Source organism: Oncorhynchus keta, chromosome 35 (assembly GCF_023373465.1).
Source record: "Oncorhynchus keta strain PuntledgeMale-10-30-2019 chromosome 35, Oket_V2, whole genome shotgun sequence".
NCBI classification, from domain to species: Eukaryota; Metazoa; Chordata; class Actinopteri; order Salmoniformes; family Salmonidae; genus Oncorhynchus; species Oncorhynchus keta.
Genome location: NC_068455.1, coordinates 37,034,750 through 37,051,166, shown reverse-complemented (window position 1 = coordinate 37,051,166; position 16,417 = coordinate 37,034,750). Strand labels below are relative to the sequence as shown.

The 16,417-nt window shown below is 45.2% G+C and overlaps 1 protein-coding gene across 1 annotated transcript in view; it reads right to left on the bottom strand.

The window, feature by feature from the left end:
* Positions 1 to 16,417, bottom strand: part of LOC118369100 (myelin transcription factor 1-like protein) — a 143,531-nt gene that overhangs the window by 72,030 nt on the left and 55,084 nt on the right. Inside the window, exon 5 of the mRNA XM_052496942.1 lies at positions 13,145 to 13,207. Coding sequence (XP_052352902.1) covers positions 13,145 to 13,207 — 63 coding nt within the window. The remainder of the gene's footprint in view (positions 1 to 13,144; positions 13,208 to 16,417) is intronic.

Genomic DNA, 16,417 nt, shown 5'->3' with positions numbered 1-16,417 from the left:
CTTGGCCCTCCTATGTTGAACATAATAAATGGCTCTCTATCCACTGGATGTGTACCAAACTCACTAAAAGTGGCAGTAATAAAGCCTCTCTTGAAAAAGCCAAACCTTGACCCAGAAAATATAAAAAACTATCGGCCTATATCGAATCTTCCATTCCTCTCAAAAATTTTAGAGAAGGCTGTTGCGCAGCAACTCACTGCTTTCCTGAAGACAAACAATGTATACGAAATGCTTCAGTCTGGTTTTAGACCCCATCATAGCACTGAGACGGCACTTGTGAAGGTGGTAAATGACATTTTAATGGCATCGGACCGAGCTCTGCATCTGTCCTCGTGCTCCTAGACCTTAGTGCTGCTTTTGATACCATCGATCACCACATTCTTTTGGAGAGATTGTTCTGGCCTGGTTCAGATCTTATCTGTCGGAAAGATATCAGTTTGTCTCTGTGAATGGTTTGTCCTCTGACAAATCAACTGTAAATTTCGGTGTTATTCAAGGTTCCGTTTTAGGACCACTATTGTTTTCACTATACATTTTACCTCTTGGGGATGTTATTCGAAAACATAATGTTAACTTTCACTGCTATGCGGATGACACACAGCTGTACATTTCAATGAAACATGGTGAAGCCCCAAAATTGCCCTCGCTAGAAGCATGTGTTTCAGACATAAGGAAGTGGATGGCTGCAAACTTTCTACTATTAAACTCGGACAAAACAGAGATGCTTGTTCTAGGTCCCAAGAAACAAAGAGATCTTCTGTTGAATCTGACAATTAATCTTAATGGTTGTACAGTCGTCTCAAATAAAACTGTGAAGGACCTCGGCGTTACTCTGGACCCTGATCTCTCTTTTGAAGAACATATCAAGACCATTTCGAGGACAGCTTTTTTCCATCTACGTAATATTGCAAAAATCAGAAACTTTCTGTCCAAAAATGATGCAGAAAAATTAATCCATGCTTTTGTCACTTCTAGGTTAGACTACTGCAATGCTCTACTTTCCGGCTACCCGGATAAAGCACTAACTGAATCCTGACTAGAACCAAAAAATTTGATCATATTACTCCAGTGCTAGCCTCTCTACACTGGCTTCCTGTCAAAGCAAGAGCTGATTTTAAGGTTTTACTGCTAACCTACAAAGCATTACATGGGCTTGCTCCTACCTATCTCTCTGATTTGGTCCTGCCGTACATACCTACACGTACGCTACGGTCACAAGACGCAGGCCTCCTAATTGTCCCTAGAATTTCTAAGCAAACAGCTGGAGGCAGGGCTTTCTCCTATAGAGCTCCATTTTTATGGAACGGTCTGCCTACCCATGTCAGAGAAGCAAACTCGGTCTCAACCTTTAAGTCTTTACTGAAGACTCATCTCTTCAGTGGGTCATATGATTGAGTGTAGTCTGGCCCAGGAGTGGGAGGGTGAACGGAAAGGCTCTGGAGCAACGAACCGCCCTTGCTGTCTCTGCCTGGCCGGTTCCCCTCTTTCCACTGGGATTCTCTGCCTCTAACCCTATTACAGGGGCTGAGTCACTGGCTTACTGGGGCTCTCTCATGCCGTCCCTGCAGGGGTGCGTCACCTGAGTGGGTTGATTCACTGTTGTGGTCATCCTGTCTGGGTTGGCACCCCCCACTTGGGCTGTGCCGTGGCGGAGATCTTTGTGGGCTATACTCAGCCTTGTCTCAGGATGGTAAGTTGGTGGTTGAAGATATCCCTCTAGTGGTGTGGGGGCTGTGCTTTGGCAAAGTGGGTGGGGTTATATCCTTCCTGTTTGGCCCTGTCCGGGGGTGTCCTCGGATGGGGCCACAGTGTCTCCTGTCCCCTCCTGTCTCAGCCTCCAGTATTTATGCTGCAGTAGTTTGTGTCGGGGGCTAGGGTCAGTTTGTTATATCTGGAGTACTTCTCCTGTCCTAATTCGGTGTCCTGTGTGAATCTAAGTGTGCGTTCTCTAATTCTCTCCTTCTGTCTTTCTCTCTCTCGGAGGACCTGAGCCCTAGGACCATGCCCCAGGACTACCTGACATGATGACTCCTTGCTGTCCCCAGTCCACCTGGCCATGCTGCTGCTCCAGTTTCAACTGACCTGAGCCCTAGGACCATGCCCCAGGACTACCTGACATGATGACTCCTTGCTGTCCCCAGTCCACCTGGCCATGCTGCTGCTCCAGTTTCAACTGTTCTGCCTTACTATTATTCGATCATGCTGGTAATTTATGAACATTTGAACATCTTGGCCATGTTCTGTTATAATCTCCACCCGGCACAGCCAGAAGAGGACGGGCCACCCCACATATGCTCTCTCTAATTCTCTCTTTCTTTCTTTCTTTCTTTCTTTCTTTCTTTCTTTCTTTCTTTCTTTCTTTCTTTCTTTCTTTCTTTCTTTCTTTCTTTCTTTCTCTCTCTCGGAGGAGCTGAGCCCTAGGACCGTGCCCCAGGACTACCTGACATGATGACTCCTTGCTGTCCCCGGTCCACTTGACTGTGCTGCTGCTCCAGTTTCAACTGTTCTGCCTTGTTATTATTCGACCATGCTGGTCATTTATGAACATTTGAACACCTTGGCCATGTTCTGTTATAATCTCCACCCGGCACAGCCAGAAGAGGACTGGCCACCCCACATAGCCTGGTTCCTCTCTAGGTTTCTTCCTAGGTTTTGGCCTTTCCAGGGAGTTTTTCCTAGCCACCGTGCTTCTACACCTGCATTGCTTGCTGTTTGGGGTTTTAGGCTGGGTTTCTGTACAGCACTTTGAGATATCAGCTGATGTACGAAGGGCTATATAAATACATTTGATTTGATTTGATTTGATGAACAAACCCCTGGCCCTGGAGTTATATAACATAGAGATCCATTGAAGCCCAGTCATTTCATACACAGAGACTATATTTAAGGAATCTGATCTACAACACATATTTAGAAAGAAGTTACAATGCAAGGCCAATAGGATCAAACACAAGTTTGAAACTGTATTCATTATGGATCCCCATTAGCTGCAGCTGAGGCCGCAGCTACTCTTCCTGGAGTCCAACGGCTGGCCATGCCTTCCTCCTGGCTACTCGAAACCTGGCCAACAGCCCCCCCCCCCCACAGATACTTGCCCAAGCCTCCCCAGCTTCCCTTTCACCCATATCCAGCCAGCAGATGTTCTGAAAGAGCTGCAAAACCTGGACCAGTACAAATGAGCTGGGCTAGACAATCTGGAACCTCTCTTTCTAAAACTATCCGCCGCCATTGTTGCAACCCCTATTACCAGTCTTTCGTATCGTCAGAGATCCCTAAAGATTGGAAAGCTGCCGCGGTCATCCCCCTCTTCAAAGGAGGTGACACCCTAGACCCAAACTGTTACATACCTATATCCATCCTGCCCTGCCTATCTAAAATCTTTGAAAGCCAAGTTAATAAACAGATCACTGACCATCTCGAATCCCACCGTACCTTCTCCGCTGTGCAATCTGGCTTCCAAGCCGGTCATGGGTGCACATCAGCCACGCTCAAGGTACTAAACGATATCATAACCGCCATCAATAAAAGACAGTACTGTGCAGCCGTCTTCATCGACCTGGCAGACTCAATAGCCTTGGTTTCCCTGATCCACCTCTACGCAGACGACACCATTCTATATACTTCTGGCCTATCTGGCCATTCCTTGTACACTGTGCTAGCTAACCTCCAAACGAGCTTCAATGCAATACAACACTCATTCCGTGGCCTCCAACTGCTCTTAAACGCTAGTAAAACCAAATGCATGCTTTTCAACCGTTTGCTGCCCGCACCCGCCTGCCCGACTAGCATCACCACCCTGGAAGGTTCCAACCTAGAATATGTGGACAACTATAAATACCTAGGTGTCTGGCTAAACTGTAAACTCTCCTTCCAGACTCATATTAAACATCTCCAATCCAAAATCAAATCTAGAATCGGCTTTCTATTTCGCAACAAAGCCTCCTTCACTCACGCCGTCAAACTTACCCTAGTAAAACTGACTATCCTAATAATCCTCGACTTCGGCGATGTCATCTACAAAATAGCTTCCAACACTATACTCAGCAAACTGGATGCAGTCTATCACAGTGCCCTCCGTTTTGTTACCAAATCACCTTATACCACCCACCACTGCGACCTGTATGCTCTAGTCGGCTGGCCCTCGGTACATATTCGTCGCCAGAACCACTGGCTCCAGGTCATCTATAAGTCTATGCTAGGTAAAGCTCCGCCTTATCTCAGTTCACTGGTCACGATAACAACACCCACCCGTAGCACACATTCCAGCAGGTATATCTCATTGATCATCCCCAAAGCCAACACCTCATTTGGCAGCCTTTCCTTCCAGTTCTCTGCTGCCAGTGACTGGAACAAATTGCAAACATCGCTGAAGTTGGAGACTTTTATTTCCCTCACCAACTTTAAACATCAACTATCTGAGCAGCTAACCGATCACTGCAGCTGTACATAGTCCATCTGTAAATAGCCCACCAAATCTACCTACCTCATCCCCATACTGTTTTTATTTTATTTACTTTTCTGCTCTTTTGCACACCAGTATCTCTACTTGCACATCATCATCTGCTCATTTATCACTCCGGTGTTATTCTGCTAAATTGGAATTATTCGCTCCTATGGCCTATTTATTGCTTACCTCCTCATGAATTTTGCACACACTGTATATAGACTTTATTTTCTCCACTGTGTCATTGACTTGTTTGTGTCATTGGCTTGTTTATTGTTTACTCCATGTGTAACACTGTGTTGTTGTCTGTGTCACAATGCTTTGCTTTATCTTGGCCAGGTCACAGTTGCAAATGAGAACTTGTTCTCAACTAGCCTACCTGGTTAAATAAAGGTGTTCTCAACTAGCCTACCTGCTTAAATAAAGGTGTTCTCAACTAGCCTACCTGGTTAAATAAAGGTGTTCTCAACTAGTCTACCTGGTTAAATAAAGGTGAAATTAAAAAGTTAAGGCAGTTATATACAAATGTTAAAAATATGACGTTACATTTCACAACAGATTTCACAACACATTAAGTGTGTGCCTTCAGGCCACTACTACACTAACACATACAGTGGGGCAAAAAATATTTAGTCAGCCACCAATTGTGCAAGTTCTCCCACTTAAATAGTTGAGAGGCCTGTAATTTTCATCATAGGTACACTTCAACTCTGACAGACAAAATGAGAAGAAATAAAATCCATAAAATCACATTGTAGGATTTTTTATGAATTTATTTGCAAATTATGGTGGAAAATAAGTATTTGGTCACCTACAAACAAGCAAGATTCCTGGCTCTCACAGACCTGTAACCTTTTCTTTAAGAGGCTCCTCTGTCCTCCACTCGTTACCTGTATTAATGGCACCTGTTTGAACTTGTTATCAGTATAAAAGACACCTGTCCAATTGGTGGCTGACTAAGTACTTTTTTGCCCCACTGTATCGACAAGACAAAATCCATGTGTGCGTATGTATAGTGTGTATGTTATCATGTGTGTGTGTATGATTGTGCCTGTGCCTGTGTGTGTCTCTTCACAATCCCCTCTGTTCCGTTATACAAATTAAAAGGAGGATTCTACTGCTTGCGTCAGTTACCTGATGTGCAATAGAGTTCCATGTAGTCATGGGTCTATGTAGTACTGTGCACTTCCCATAGTCTGTCCTGGACTTGGGGACTGTGAAGAGACCTCTAGTGGCATGTCTTGTGGGGTATGCCTGGATTTCTGAGCTGTATTCTAGTAGTTTAAACAGACAGCTTGGTGCAAGTTAACCCTAAGCTACAAAGAAAAATGGTCAACAGACATATGGCTAAAACCAAAACTCAGAACATACAACCATATCAGAAACAGCTACGATCCAGAACCTTATGTCACCACTCACCTAACTAGAGACCAAAGGTCCTTTTGTGCCCAGTTGAGAACCAAATCAAATCAAATCAAAATCAAATCAAATGTATTTGTCACATACACGTGGTTAGCAGATGTTAATAAGTAAATAAATAAATGTTAATTTGTAAGTCGCTCTGGATAAGAGCGTCTGCTAAATGACTTAAATGTAATGTAAATGTAATGTAATGTTAATGAGAGTGCAGCAAAATGCTTGTGCTTCTAGTTCCGACAATGCAGTAATAACCAACGAGTAATCTAACCTAACAATTCCAAAACTACTACCTTATACACACAAGTGTAAAGAGATAAAGAATATGTACATAAAGATATAAGAATGAGTGATGGTACAGAACGGCATAGGGAAGATGCAGTAGATGGTATCGAGTACAGTATATACATATGCATATGAGATGAATAATGTAGGGTATGTAAACATTATATTAAGTAGCATTGTTTAAAGTGGCTAGTGATATATTTTACATACATTTCCATCAATTCCCATTATTAAAGTGGCTGGAGTTGAGTCGGTGTGTTGGCAGCAGCCACTCAATGTTAGTGGTGGCTGTTTAACAGTCTGATGGCCTTGAGATAGAAGCTGTTTTTCAGTCTCTCGGTCCCTGTTTTGATGCACCTGTACTGACCTCGCCTTCTGGATGATAGTGGGGTGAACAGGCAGTGGCTCGGGTGGTTTTTGTCCTTGATGATCTTTTTGGCCTTCCTGTGACATCGGGTGGTGTAGGTGTCCTGGGGGGCAGGTAGTTTGCCACCGTGATGCGTTGTGCAGACCTCACTACCCTCTGGAGAGCCTTATGGTTGTGGGCGGAGCAATTGCCGTACCAGGCGGTGATACAGCCCGACAGGATGCTCTCGATTGTGCATCTGTAGAAGTTTGTGAATGCTTTTGGTGACAAGCCAAATTTCTTCAGCCTCCTGAGGTTGAAGAGGCGCTGCTGCGCCTTCTTCACGAAGCTGTCTGTGTGGGTGGACCAATTCAGTTTGTCCGTGATGTGTACGCCGAGGAACTTAAAACACACTACCCTCTCCACTACTGTCCCATCGATGTGGATAGGGGGGTGCTCACTCTGCTGTTTCCTGAAGTCCACAATCATCTCCTTGTTTTGTTGACGTTGAGTGTGAGGTTATTTTCCTGACACCACACTCCGAGGGCCCTCACCTCCTCCCTGTAGGCCGTCTCGTCATTGTTGGTAATCAAGCCTACCACTGTAGTGTCGTCCGCAAAGTTGATGATTAAATTTGGAAGCGTGCATGGCCACGCAGTCGAGGGTGAACAGGGAGTACAGGAGAGGGCTCAGAATGCACCCTTGTGGGGCCCCAGTGTTGAGGATCAGCGGGGTGGAGATGTTTTTACCTACCCTCACCACCTGTGGGCGGCCCGTCAGGAAGTCCAGTACCCAGTTGCACAGGGCGGGGTCGAGACCCAGGGTCTCGAGCTTGATGACGAGTTTGGAGGGTACTATGGTGTTAAATGCTGAGCTGTAGTCGATGAACAGCATTCTCACATAGGTATTCCTCTTGTCCAGATGGGTTAGGGCAGTGTGCATTGTGGTTTGAGATTGCATCGTCTGTGGGCCTATTTGGGCGGTAAGCAAATTGGAGTGGGTCTAGGGTGTCAGGTAGGGTGGAGGTGATATGGTCCTTGACTAGTCTCTCAAAGCACTTCATGATGACGGAAGTGAGTGCTACGGGGCGGTAGTCGTTTAGCTCAGTTACCTTAGCTTTCTTGGGAACAGGGACAATGGTGGCCCTCTTGAAGCGTGTGGGAACAGCAGACTGGGATAAGGATTGATTGAATATGTCCGTAAACACACCAGCTAGGTGGTCTGTGCATGTCCCGAGAAAGCGGCTGGGGATGCCGTCTGGGCCTGCAGCCTTGCGAGGGTTAACATGTTTAAATGTTTTACTCACGTCGGCTGCAGCGAAGGAGAGTCCGCAGGTTTTGGTTGCGGGCCGTGTCGGTGGCACTGTATTGTCCTCAAAGCGAGCAAAAAAGTTATTTAGTCTGCCTGGGAGCAAGACATTCTGGTCCGTGACGGGGCTGGTTTTCTTTTTGTAATCCATGATTTACTGTAGACCCTGCCACATACCTCTTGTATCTGAGCCTTGGAATTGTGACTCTACTTTGTCTCTATACTGACGCTTAGCTTGTTTGATTGCCTTGCGGCGGGAATAGCTACACTGTTTGTATTCGGTCATGTTTCCGGTCACCTTTCCCTGGTTAAAAGCAGTGGTTTGCGCTTTCAGTTTCACGCAAATGCTGCCATCAATTCACGGTTCCTGGTTTGGGAATGTTTTAATCGTTGCTATGGGAACGGCATCATCAATGCACTTTCTAATGAACTCGCTCACCGAATCAGCGTATTCGTCAATGTTGTTGGAAGCAATGCGGAACATATCCCAGTCCACGTGACCGAAGCAGTCTTGAAGCGTGGAATCAGATTGGTCGGACCAGCGTTGAACAGACCTGAGTGCGGGAGCTTCTTGTTTTAATCTCTGTCTGTAGGCAGGGAGCAACAAAATAGAGTCGTGGTCAGCTTTTCCGAAAGGAGGGTGGGGGAGTGCCTTATATGCGTCGCGGAAGTTAGAATAGCAATGATCCAAGGTTTTACCAGCCCTGGTTGCGCAATCGATATGCTGATACAATTTAGGGAGTCTTGTTTTCAGTCTTGTCTATCGTTGTCTCTGATTCGGAACCATACTTAGGCAGCCCTTTTCCCTCCTTTCTGTGTGGGAAGTTGTCTTTGTTTGTGGCACATAGCCCTTAAGCTTCACGGTTGTTTTGTATTGTTTATTGTTTTGTCGGCGTCATTTCAAATAAAATTAATATGCGCTTTGGTCTACTTCCAACGACACCCGTGACTGTCTGTGATTTAGGGCAGGTCGAGAATGAACTGCCATTTTTATTTCATTGTACTTTATATGATGATTTGAGAGTTATACTGTTTAATAAAATGTTGCAAAAAAATCAGGAACTATTCTTGATTAGATATGAAGAAAAATTTGAATGGCTATTTAGAAAATAACTATTCTTGGTTGTAAATTTTATCTCCGAAGCTTCGACAAGATAAGTTGTAAACTTGAAATATTTTTGTTTTGTTTTCTCAATTGTTTTTCACTGCTGTATGAACGGATGTTTATATATACATCAATTCGGAAAGTATTCAGACCCCTTGCCTTTTTTCACATTTTGTTACGTTACAGCCTTATTCTAAAATTGATGCAATCGTTTTCCCCCTCATCAATCAACACACAACACCCCATGATGACAACGCAAAAACATTTGACTTTTTCTTTGAGCAAATGTAATAAAAAACAGAAATATCACTTGTACATAAGTATTCAGACCCTTTACTCAGTACCTTGTTGAAGCACCTTTGGCAGCGAATATAGCCTTGAGTCTTCTTGGGTATAACGTTACAAGCTTGGCACAGCTGTATTTGGGGAGTTTCTCCCATTCTTCTCTGCAGATCCTCTCAAGCTCTGTCAGGTTGGATGGGGAGTGTCGCTGCACAGCTATTTTCAGGTGTCTCCACAGATGTTCGATCAGGTTCGGGCTCTGACTTGTACAGAAGCCACTCCAGCGTTGTCTTGGCTGTGTGCTTAGGTTCATTGTCCAGTTGGAAGGTGAACCTTCGCCGCAGTCTGAGGTCCTGAGCATTCTAGAGCAGGTTTTCATATCCTGACTAGTCTCCCAGTCCCTGTCGCTGAAAAACATCCCCACAGCACGATGCTGCCACCAACAATCTTCACTGTAGGGATGGTGCCAGGTTTCCTCCAGACAAAAAGTTAAATCTTGGTTTTATCAGACAAACGGGCTGTCATGTGCCTTTTACTGAGGAGTGGCTTCCGTCTGGCCACTTTACCATAAAGGCCTGATTGGTGGAGTGCTGCAGAGATGGTTGTCCTTCTGGATGGTTCTCCCATCTCCACAGAGGAACTCAGGAGCTCTGTCAGAGTGACCATTGGGTTCTTGGTCACCTCCCTGACCAAGGCCCTTCTCCCCAGATTGCTTAGTTTGGCCGGACGGCCAGCACTAAGAAGAGTTTTGTTGGTTTCAAACTTCTTCCTTTTAAGAATGATGGAGGCCATTGTACTCTTGGGGACCTTTAATGCTGCAGACATTTTTTGGACCCTTCCCCAGATCTGTGCCTCGACACAATCCTGTCTCACAATTCCTTCGACCTCATTCTTGGTTTTTTCTCTGACATGCACTGTGCAACTGTGGGACCTCATATAGAAAGCTGTGTGCTTTTCCAAATCATGTCCAATCAATTGAATTTACCACAGGTGGATTCCAATCAAGTTGTAGAAACATCTCAAGGATAATCAACGGAAACAGAATGCACCTGAGCTCAACTTTGAGTCAGGTGCAAAGGGACTGAATACTTATGTAAATAAGGTATTTCAGTTTTTTATACATATATATATTAAATATGTATAAAAAACTGAATATACATATATATACATTTGCAAAAAATTCTAAAACCCTGTTTTTGCTTTGTCATTATGGGGTATTGTGTGTAGATTGCTGAGGAAATGTTTTATTTGATCCCTTTTAGAATAAGGCTGAAAGGTAACTAAATGTGGAAAAAGTCAAGGGAACTGAATACTTTCCGAAGGCACTGTATGTATAGACATGATTATCTTAATTTGCTACAGTAAATACAATGGACATCCTGAAGATGCCTGACACGATAATACAATTAAATCATATGCTACAGACAAACAGAGACTGTGGTTTACTGGGACTGCATGGAACCATCTGCCAGGGTGTGAACAGTCTTATGTTATGGTATTTCTGGGTCTGCGGCATGCGTTCTAAGGCTTTGTGAATTGCAGCGCGGCTAGGCTGGAGAGGAAAGAGGATATCGCTGGCACGCCGTGCAGAGAGCGGAGAGAGGGACTAATTAACATATTAATGATCCCACCTTCTTAGAGCTTCTGTCGGATAGTCAAAACACTTTGATAAGTATGCAAATGAGCACGGAACCATCTGAAGGAGAAATTAGCTGCCGGAGATGGCCGAGCGTGAGAAAGAATGAGAGTAAGGGAGAGGGGGCAGAGAGGGGGAGGTGGAGAGAGACAGAGACAGAGAGAGAGAGAGAGAGAGAGAGAGAGAGAGAGAGAGAGAGAGAGAGAGAGAGAGAGAGAGAGAGAGAGAGAGAGAGAGAGAGTATTTGAGCAAGGCAGTCTTAGCCAGGCATGCTGATGGATTGAGCCTCTCGTTTGTTTTATTTATCTTCAATTATCCGCTGAGCAAAGCAAAGCACTGGCTGGTGGGATGGACACGTCACACTAAGAGGAGGAGTGTTTCTTTGTCTCCTCTTTGTGTGTGAGAGAGAAAGAAAGAGAAAGAAAAAGAGAGCGAAAACAGAGATGGGAAATAGTGCATGGCTATGCAGCCTTCTCCATACTGTCCGTCCTCTCTTCTCTCTCGCTATAAAGATACATACGGTACAGAGCGCTGCTGTCTATCAACTGTGCTGACGTCCAAGATGGCGGCAAGACCTAAGCCAGAGGACCGCCAGCCTCTGAGGGGGTTTAAGTAATGACCCCATCATCCAGACAAGGGCAAGTAATTATAACACTGGAAAGCCTTGCACGTGATCAGGATGGGAGATTTCTGTGGGAAAGCGAGTGTGTGTGTGTGTGTGTGTGTGTGTGTGTGTGTGTGTGTGTGTGTGTGTGTGTGTGTGTGTGTGTGTGTGTGTGTGTGTGTGTGTGTGTGTGTGTGTGTGTACGTGTGTGTGTACGTGTGTGTACGTGCGTGTGTGTGTGTGTGTGTGTGTGTGTGTGTGTGTGTGTGTGTGTGTGTGTGTGTGTGTGTGTGTGTGTGTGTGTGTGTGTGTGTGTGTGTGTGTGTGTACGTGTGTGTGTGTGTGTGTGTGTGTGCGTGTACGTGTACGTGTGTGTGTACGTGTGTGTACGTGCGTGTGTGCGTGTGTGCGTGTGCACACGTGCGTGACTTAGTTTCGTTCCCGATTCACCGACACGGTCATCACATTCTACAATGATTTTGAATAATTAAAATGTTAAATTAACTGGATAATGTCTTGGACGGCCATGTTCCAGCTCTGACACTGGCGATTAAAGCTTCCACTAGAACTACTAGCCTCTCTCATTCCACCAACCAGAGGACAGAGGAAACCTATGGAGTTAGAACAGGTAGCTATAGACAGTTCAAAAGAACAGTATGCACATCCAAAACTGTCCACAGTTGCAGGGTACAACAATTCCACAAGGAAAGTTGATGAATACCCACGCAATGAATGCTTTGTTTTATCAGGAACTAGTTGGACCTCAAAGGGTTTTCATCGGGCTTAACTAAGGTTTAGCAATGATCCACCTTCCTCAACTGTTCTGAACATTTCAGCTCAAGAGGAGCTGACGGAGAGAGAACGGCTCTGCCTGTATTTAGTAAGAGACAAACACACGCGCTCTGTTTAAGAGACGAGTCTGAACGGGTCTGACGCATGTGATGTCATAAGGATTAACATAGTGTTTGTGGTGATATGGTACCCACGCATGAGAACCACAAGTTAGTATACACGTCGGCAAAAGCCGCTGAGGGGAGGACGGCTCATAATAACGGCTGGAACGGGAGACATGGAATGGCATCAAACACCTGGAGACCATGTGTTTGATGTATTTGATACCGTTCCACTAATTCCGCTCCGGCCGTTGCGACGGACCTGTCCTCCCCAATGAAGGTGTCACCAACCTCCTGTGACACACATAATATATACACAATAGTCACAGACTTTATCTGAAAACGAGGGGATTCTACCAATTCTTTTGACAGCGTATCTATGAGACGCCCAAAGTGTCTGGTTCCGGTTATGTAAGGCAGCAACCCCCTCTTTGTCTGACTGGGAAAGTGGGATTAGTTCACAATGAGCCTGGTATTTTAGAACAAAGGGGAAGGAATAGAACACAGGCATGTCCTTTAGAGAGGAGAGAGAGCCTTCCATTTTGAGTGCTTGTTTATGAATAGCTTTATGGAGAGCTTATGCACTAGAAAACATGATTAGCATATCCCACTGTACATATGCAAATGACAAAGGGATGGGAATACATATTAGTGCAGTAACCTGCCCATCAAACCTGGCTGAGGGGAAACAATTATGGTAGGCTATCGGAATGCATTTCAATAAAGGATATACCAGTAAAAAAAATGGAAATCATTAGTGTACAGTAAAAGTGGAAAGAATGGTTCATCCGTTACTGAAATAAGACCAAAAGGAGATCGTTTTACCTTCGATGTCTTGCATATTTGCCGCTGACATGTCCACTTCCATCACAGCCTTGTGTAGGACAGCTGCGATGAAACAGAAGAACACACTGAGTATGCACGTAACTCACCATTCTCCACACTGAGTATAGACATAACTCACCATTCTCCACATTGAGTATGCACACAGCTCACCATTCTCCACACCGAGTATGCACACATCGCCCCATTCTCCACACGGAGTATGCACACAGCTCACCATTCTCCACACCGAGTATGCACACAGCTCCCCATTCTCCACACGGAGTATGCACACAGCTCACCATTCTCCATACCGAGTATGCACACATCTCCCTATTCTCCACACGGAGTATGCACACATATCCCCATTCTCCACACGGAGTATGCACACAGCTCACCATTCTCCACACGGAGTATGCACACATCTCCCCATTCTCCACACGGAGTATGCACACAGCTCACCATTCTCCATACGGAGTATGCACACATCTCCCCATTCTCCACACCGAGTATGCACACAGCTCACCATTCTCCACACCGAGTATGCACACAGCTCCCCATTCTCCACACGGAGTATGCACACAGCTCACCATTCTCCACACCGAGTATGCACACATCTCCCTATTCTCCACACGGAGTAGGCACACATATCCCCATTCTCCACACGGAGTATGCACACAGCTCACCATTCTCCACACGGAGTATGCACACATCTCCCCATTCTCCACACGGAGTATGCACACAGCTCACCATTCTCCACACCGAGTATGCACACAGCTCCCCATTCTCCACACGGAGTATGCACACAGCTCACCATTCTCCACACCGAGTATGCACACATCTCCCTATTCTCCACACGGAGTATGCACACATATCCCCATTCTCCACACGGAGTATGCACACAGCTCACCATTCTCCACACGGAGTATGCACACATCTCCCCATTCTCCACACGGAGTATGCACACAGCTCACCATTCTCCACACCGAGTATGCACACATCTCCCCATTCTCCACACGGAGTATGCACACAGCACACCATTCTCTACACTGAGTATGCACACATCTCCCCATTCTCCACACGGAGTATGCACACAGCACACCATTCTCTACACTGAGTATGCACACATCTCCCCATTCTCCACACGGAGTATGCACACAGCACACCATTCTCTACACTGAGTATGCACACATCTCCCTATTCTCCACACGGAGTATGTACACATATCCCCATTCTACACACGGAGTATGCACACAGCACACCATTCTCTACACTGAGTATGCACACATCTCCCCATTCTCCACACGGAGTATGCACACAGCACACCATTCTCTACACTGAGTATGCACACATCTCCCCATTCTCCACACGGAGTATGCACACAGCACACCATTCTCTACACTGAGTATGCACACATCTCCCCATTCTCCACACGGAGTATGCACACAGCACACCATTCTCTACACTGAGTATGCACATAACTCACAATTATCCACTCTTCCCTTGTTCTATCTGTCCATCCATCTACTATTAATATGCTGTTCAGTTTCTGTTTTCTTCTCCACACTTTTATTGGATGTTCCGCCTCCTTTGAAATCATATAACATTTCTACCTTTACACACAATGCACTCTTATTGTACTCCTATATGTACAGTATGCACTGTTATGGTAATTCACACTCCAATCTGGTCTTACTCCCTCACCTAGCCCCTCCTCTCATTGTAGCCTAATCCTCATCATAACCATCATAACCCTCTCCAGTATCACAGTGGCATATCTGCCCAGACCAGACCAGACAGAACCGTCACGGAAAGTCAAGCGTATTTGCCCTGATGACTATCCGCTCTCTGGGGAGCGACGCCATCGAGCGGCATTATCGGCATTATGGACGCCTCGGCCTGGAGATAGGCTGGCCATCGATCCTCTGACTAATTGCTATCTGCAGGCAGCGGTGGAGAAAGGAAAGAGAGAGGGAGAGAGAGAGAGAGAGAGAGAGAGAGAGAGAGAGAGAGAGAGAGAGAGAGAGAGAGAGAGAGAGAGAGAGAGAGAGAGAGAGAGAGAGAGAGAGAGAGAGAGAGAGAGAGAGAGAGAAAGAAAGAAAAGAGGGGGAAGGGAGAGGTTAGAGATGGGGAGCCACACTGTCTTTGGAAATCAGAAAGCAATACTGTATGTGTCCAGGTGGGATATTATTTATTGATAGGTGGGTCCAGAATGTTATGTCTCAAAAAAACTTATCCCAGCCTGTAAAGGACTTAATTAAACCCATGGATGAAAGTATAAAAGTATCTTTGAACCAGGATTAAATGTCCACATAAAAGACATACATGAGAACTCTTAGTGGATAACTGGAGCACCGCAGTAAGGTTGTCCATCATCGGTGCAGGGAGATCCAGTGGGCTGATCCCATCAATAGGTTTCATGGTCTAGATCAGTGGTTCCCAAACTTTTTATAGTCCCGAACCCCTTCAAACATCCAACCTCCAGCTGCATACCCCCTCTAGCACCAGGGTCAGCGCACTGTCAAAATGTTGTTTTTTTGCCATCATTGTAAGCCTGCCACATACACACTATATAATACATTTATTAAACATAAGAACGAGTGTGAGTTTTTGTCACAACCCGGCTCGTGGCAAGTGACAAAGAGCTCTTATTGGACCAGGGCACAAATTATAATATAATAATAATCAATATTTTGACTCTTTATTTAGCCATCTTACATATAAAACTTTATTTACTCATCGAAAATTGTGAATAACTCACCACAGGTTAATGAGAAGGGTGTGCTTAAAAGGATGCACAGAACTCTGCAATGTTGAGTTGTATTGGAGAGAGTCTCAGTCTTAAATCATTTTCCACACACAGTCTGTGCCTGTGTTTATTTTTCACGTGAGTGAGGGCAGAGAATCCACTCTCACATAGGTACGTGGTTTCAAACGGCATCAGTGTCTTAACAGTGCGATTTGCCAAGGCAGGATACTCTGAGTGCAGCCCTATCCAGAAATATGTCAGTGGCTTCTGATTCAATTCAATTTTCATAGAACCACTTGTTGCAATTTCGATGAGACTCGCTTGTTCAGATATCGGTAAATGGATGGGAGGCAGGGCATGAAAGGTATAACGAATCCAGTTGTTTGTGTCATCCGTTTCGGGAAAGTACCTGAGTAATTGTGCACCAAACTCACTCAGTTGCTTCGCTACATCACATTTGACATTGTCTGTAAGCTTGAATTTATTTGCACACAAAGAAAATCATACAACGACAGAAAGACCTGTGT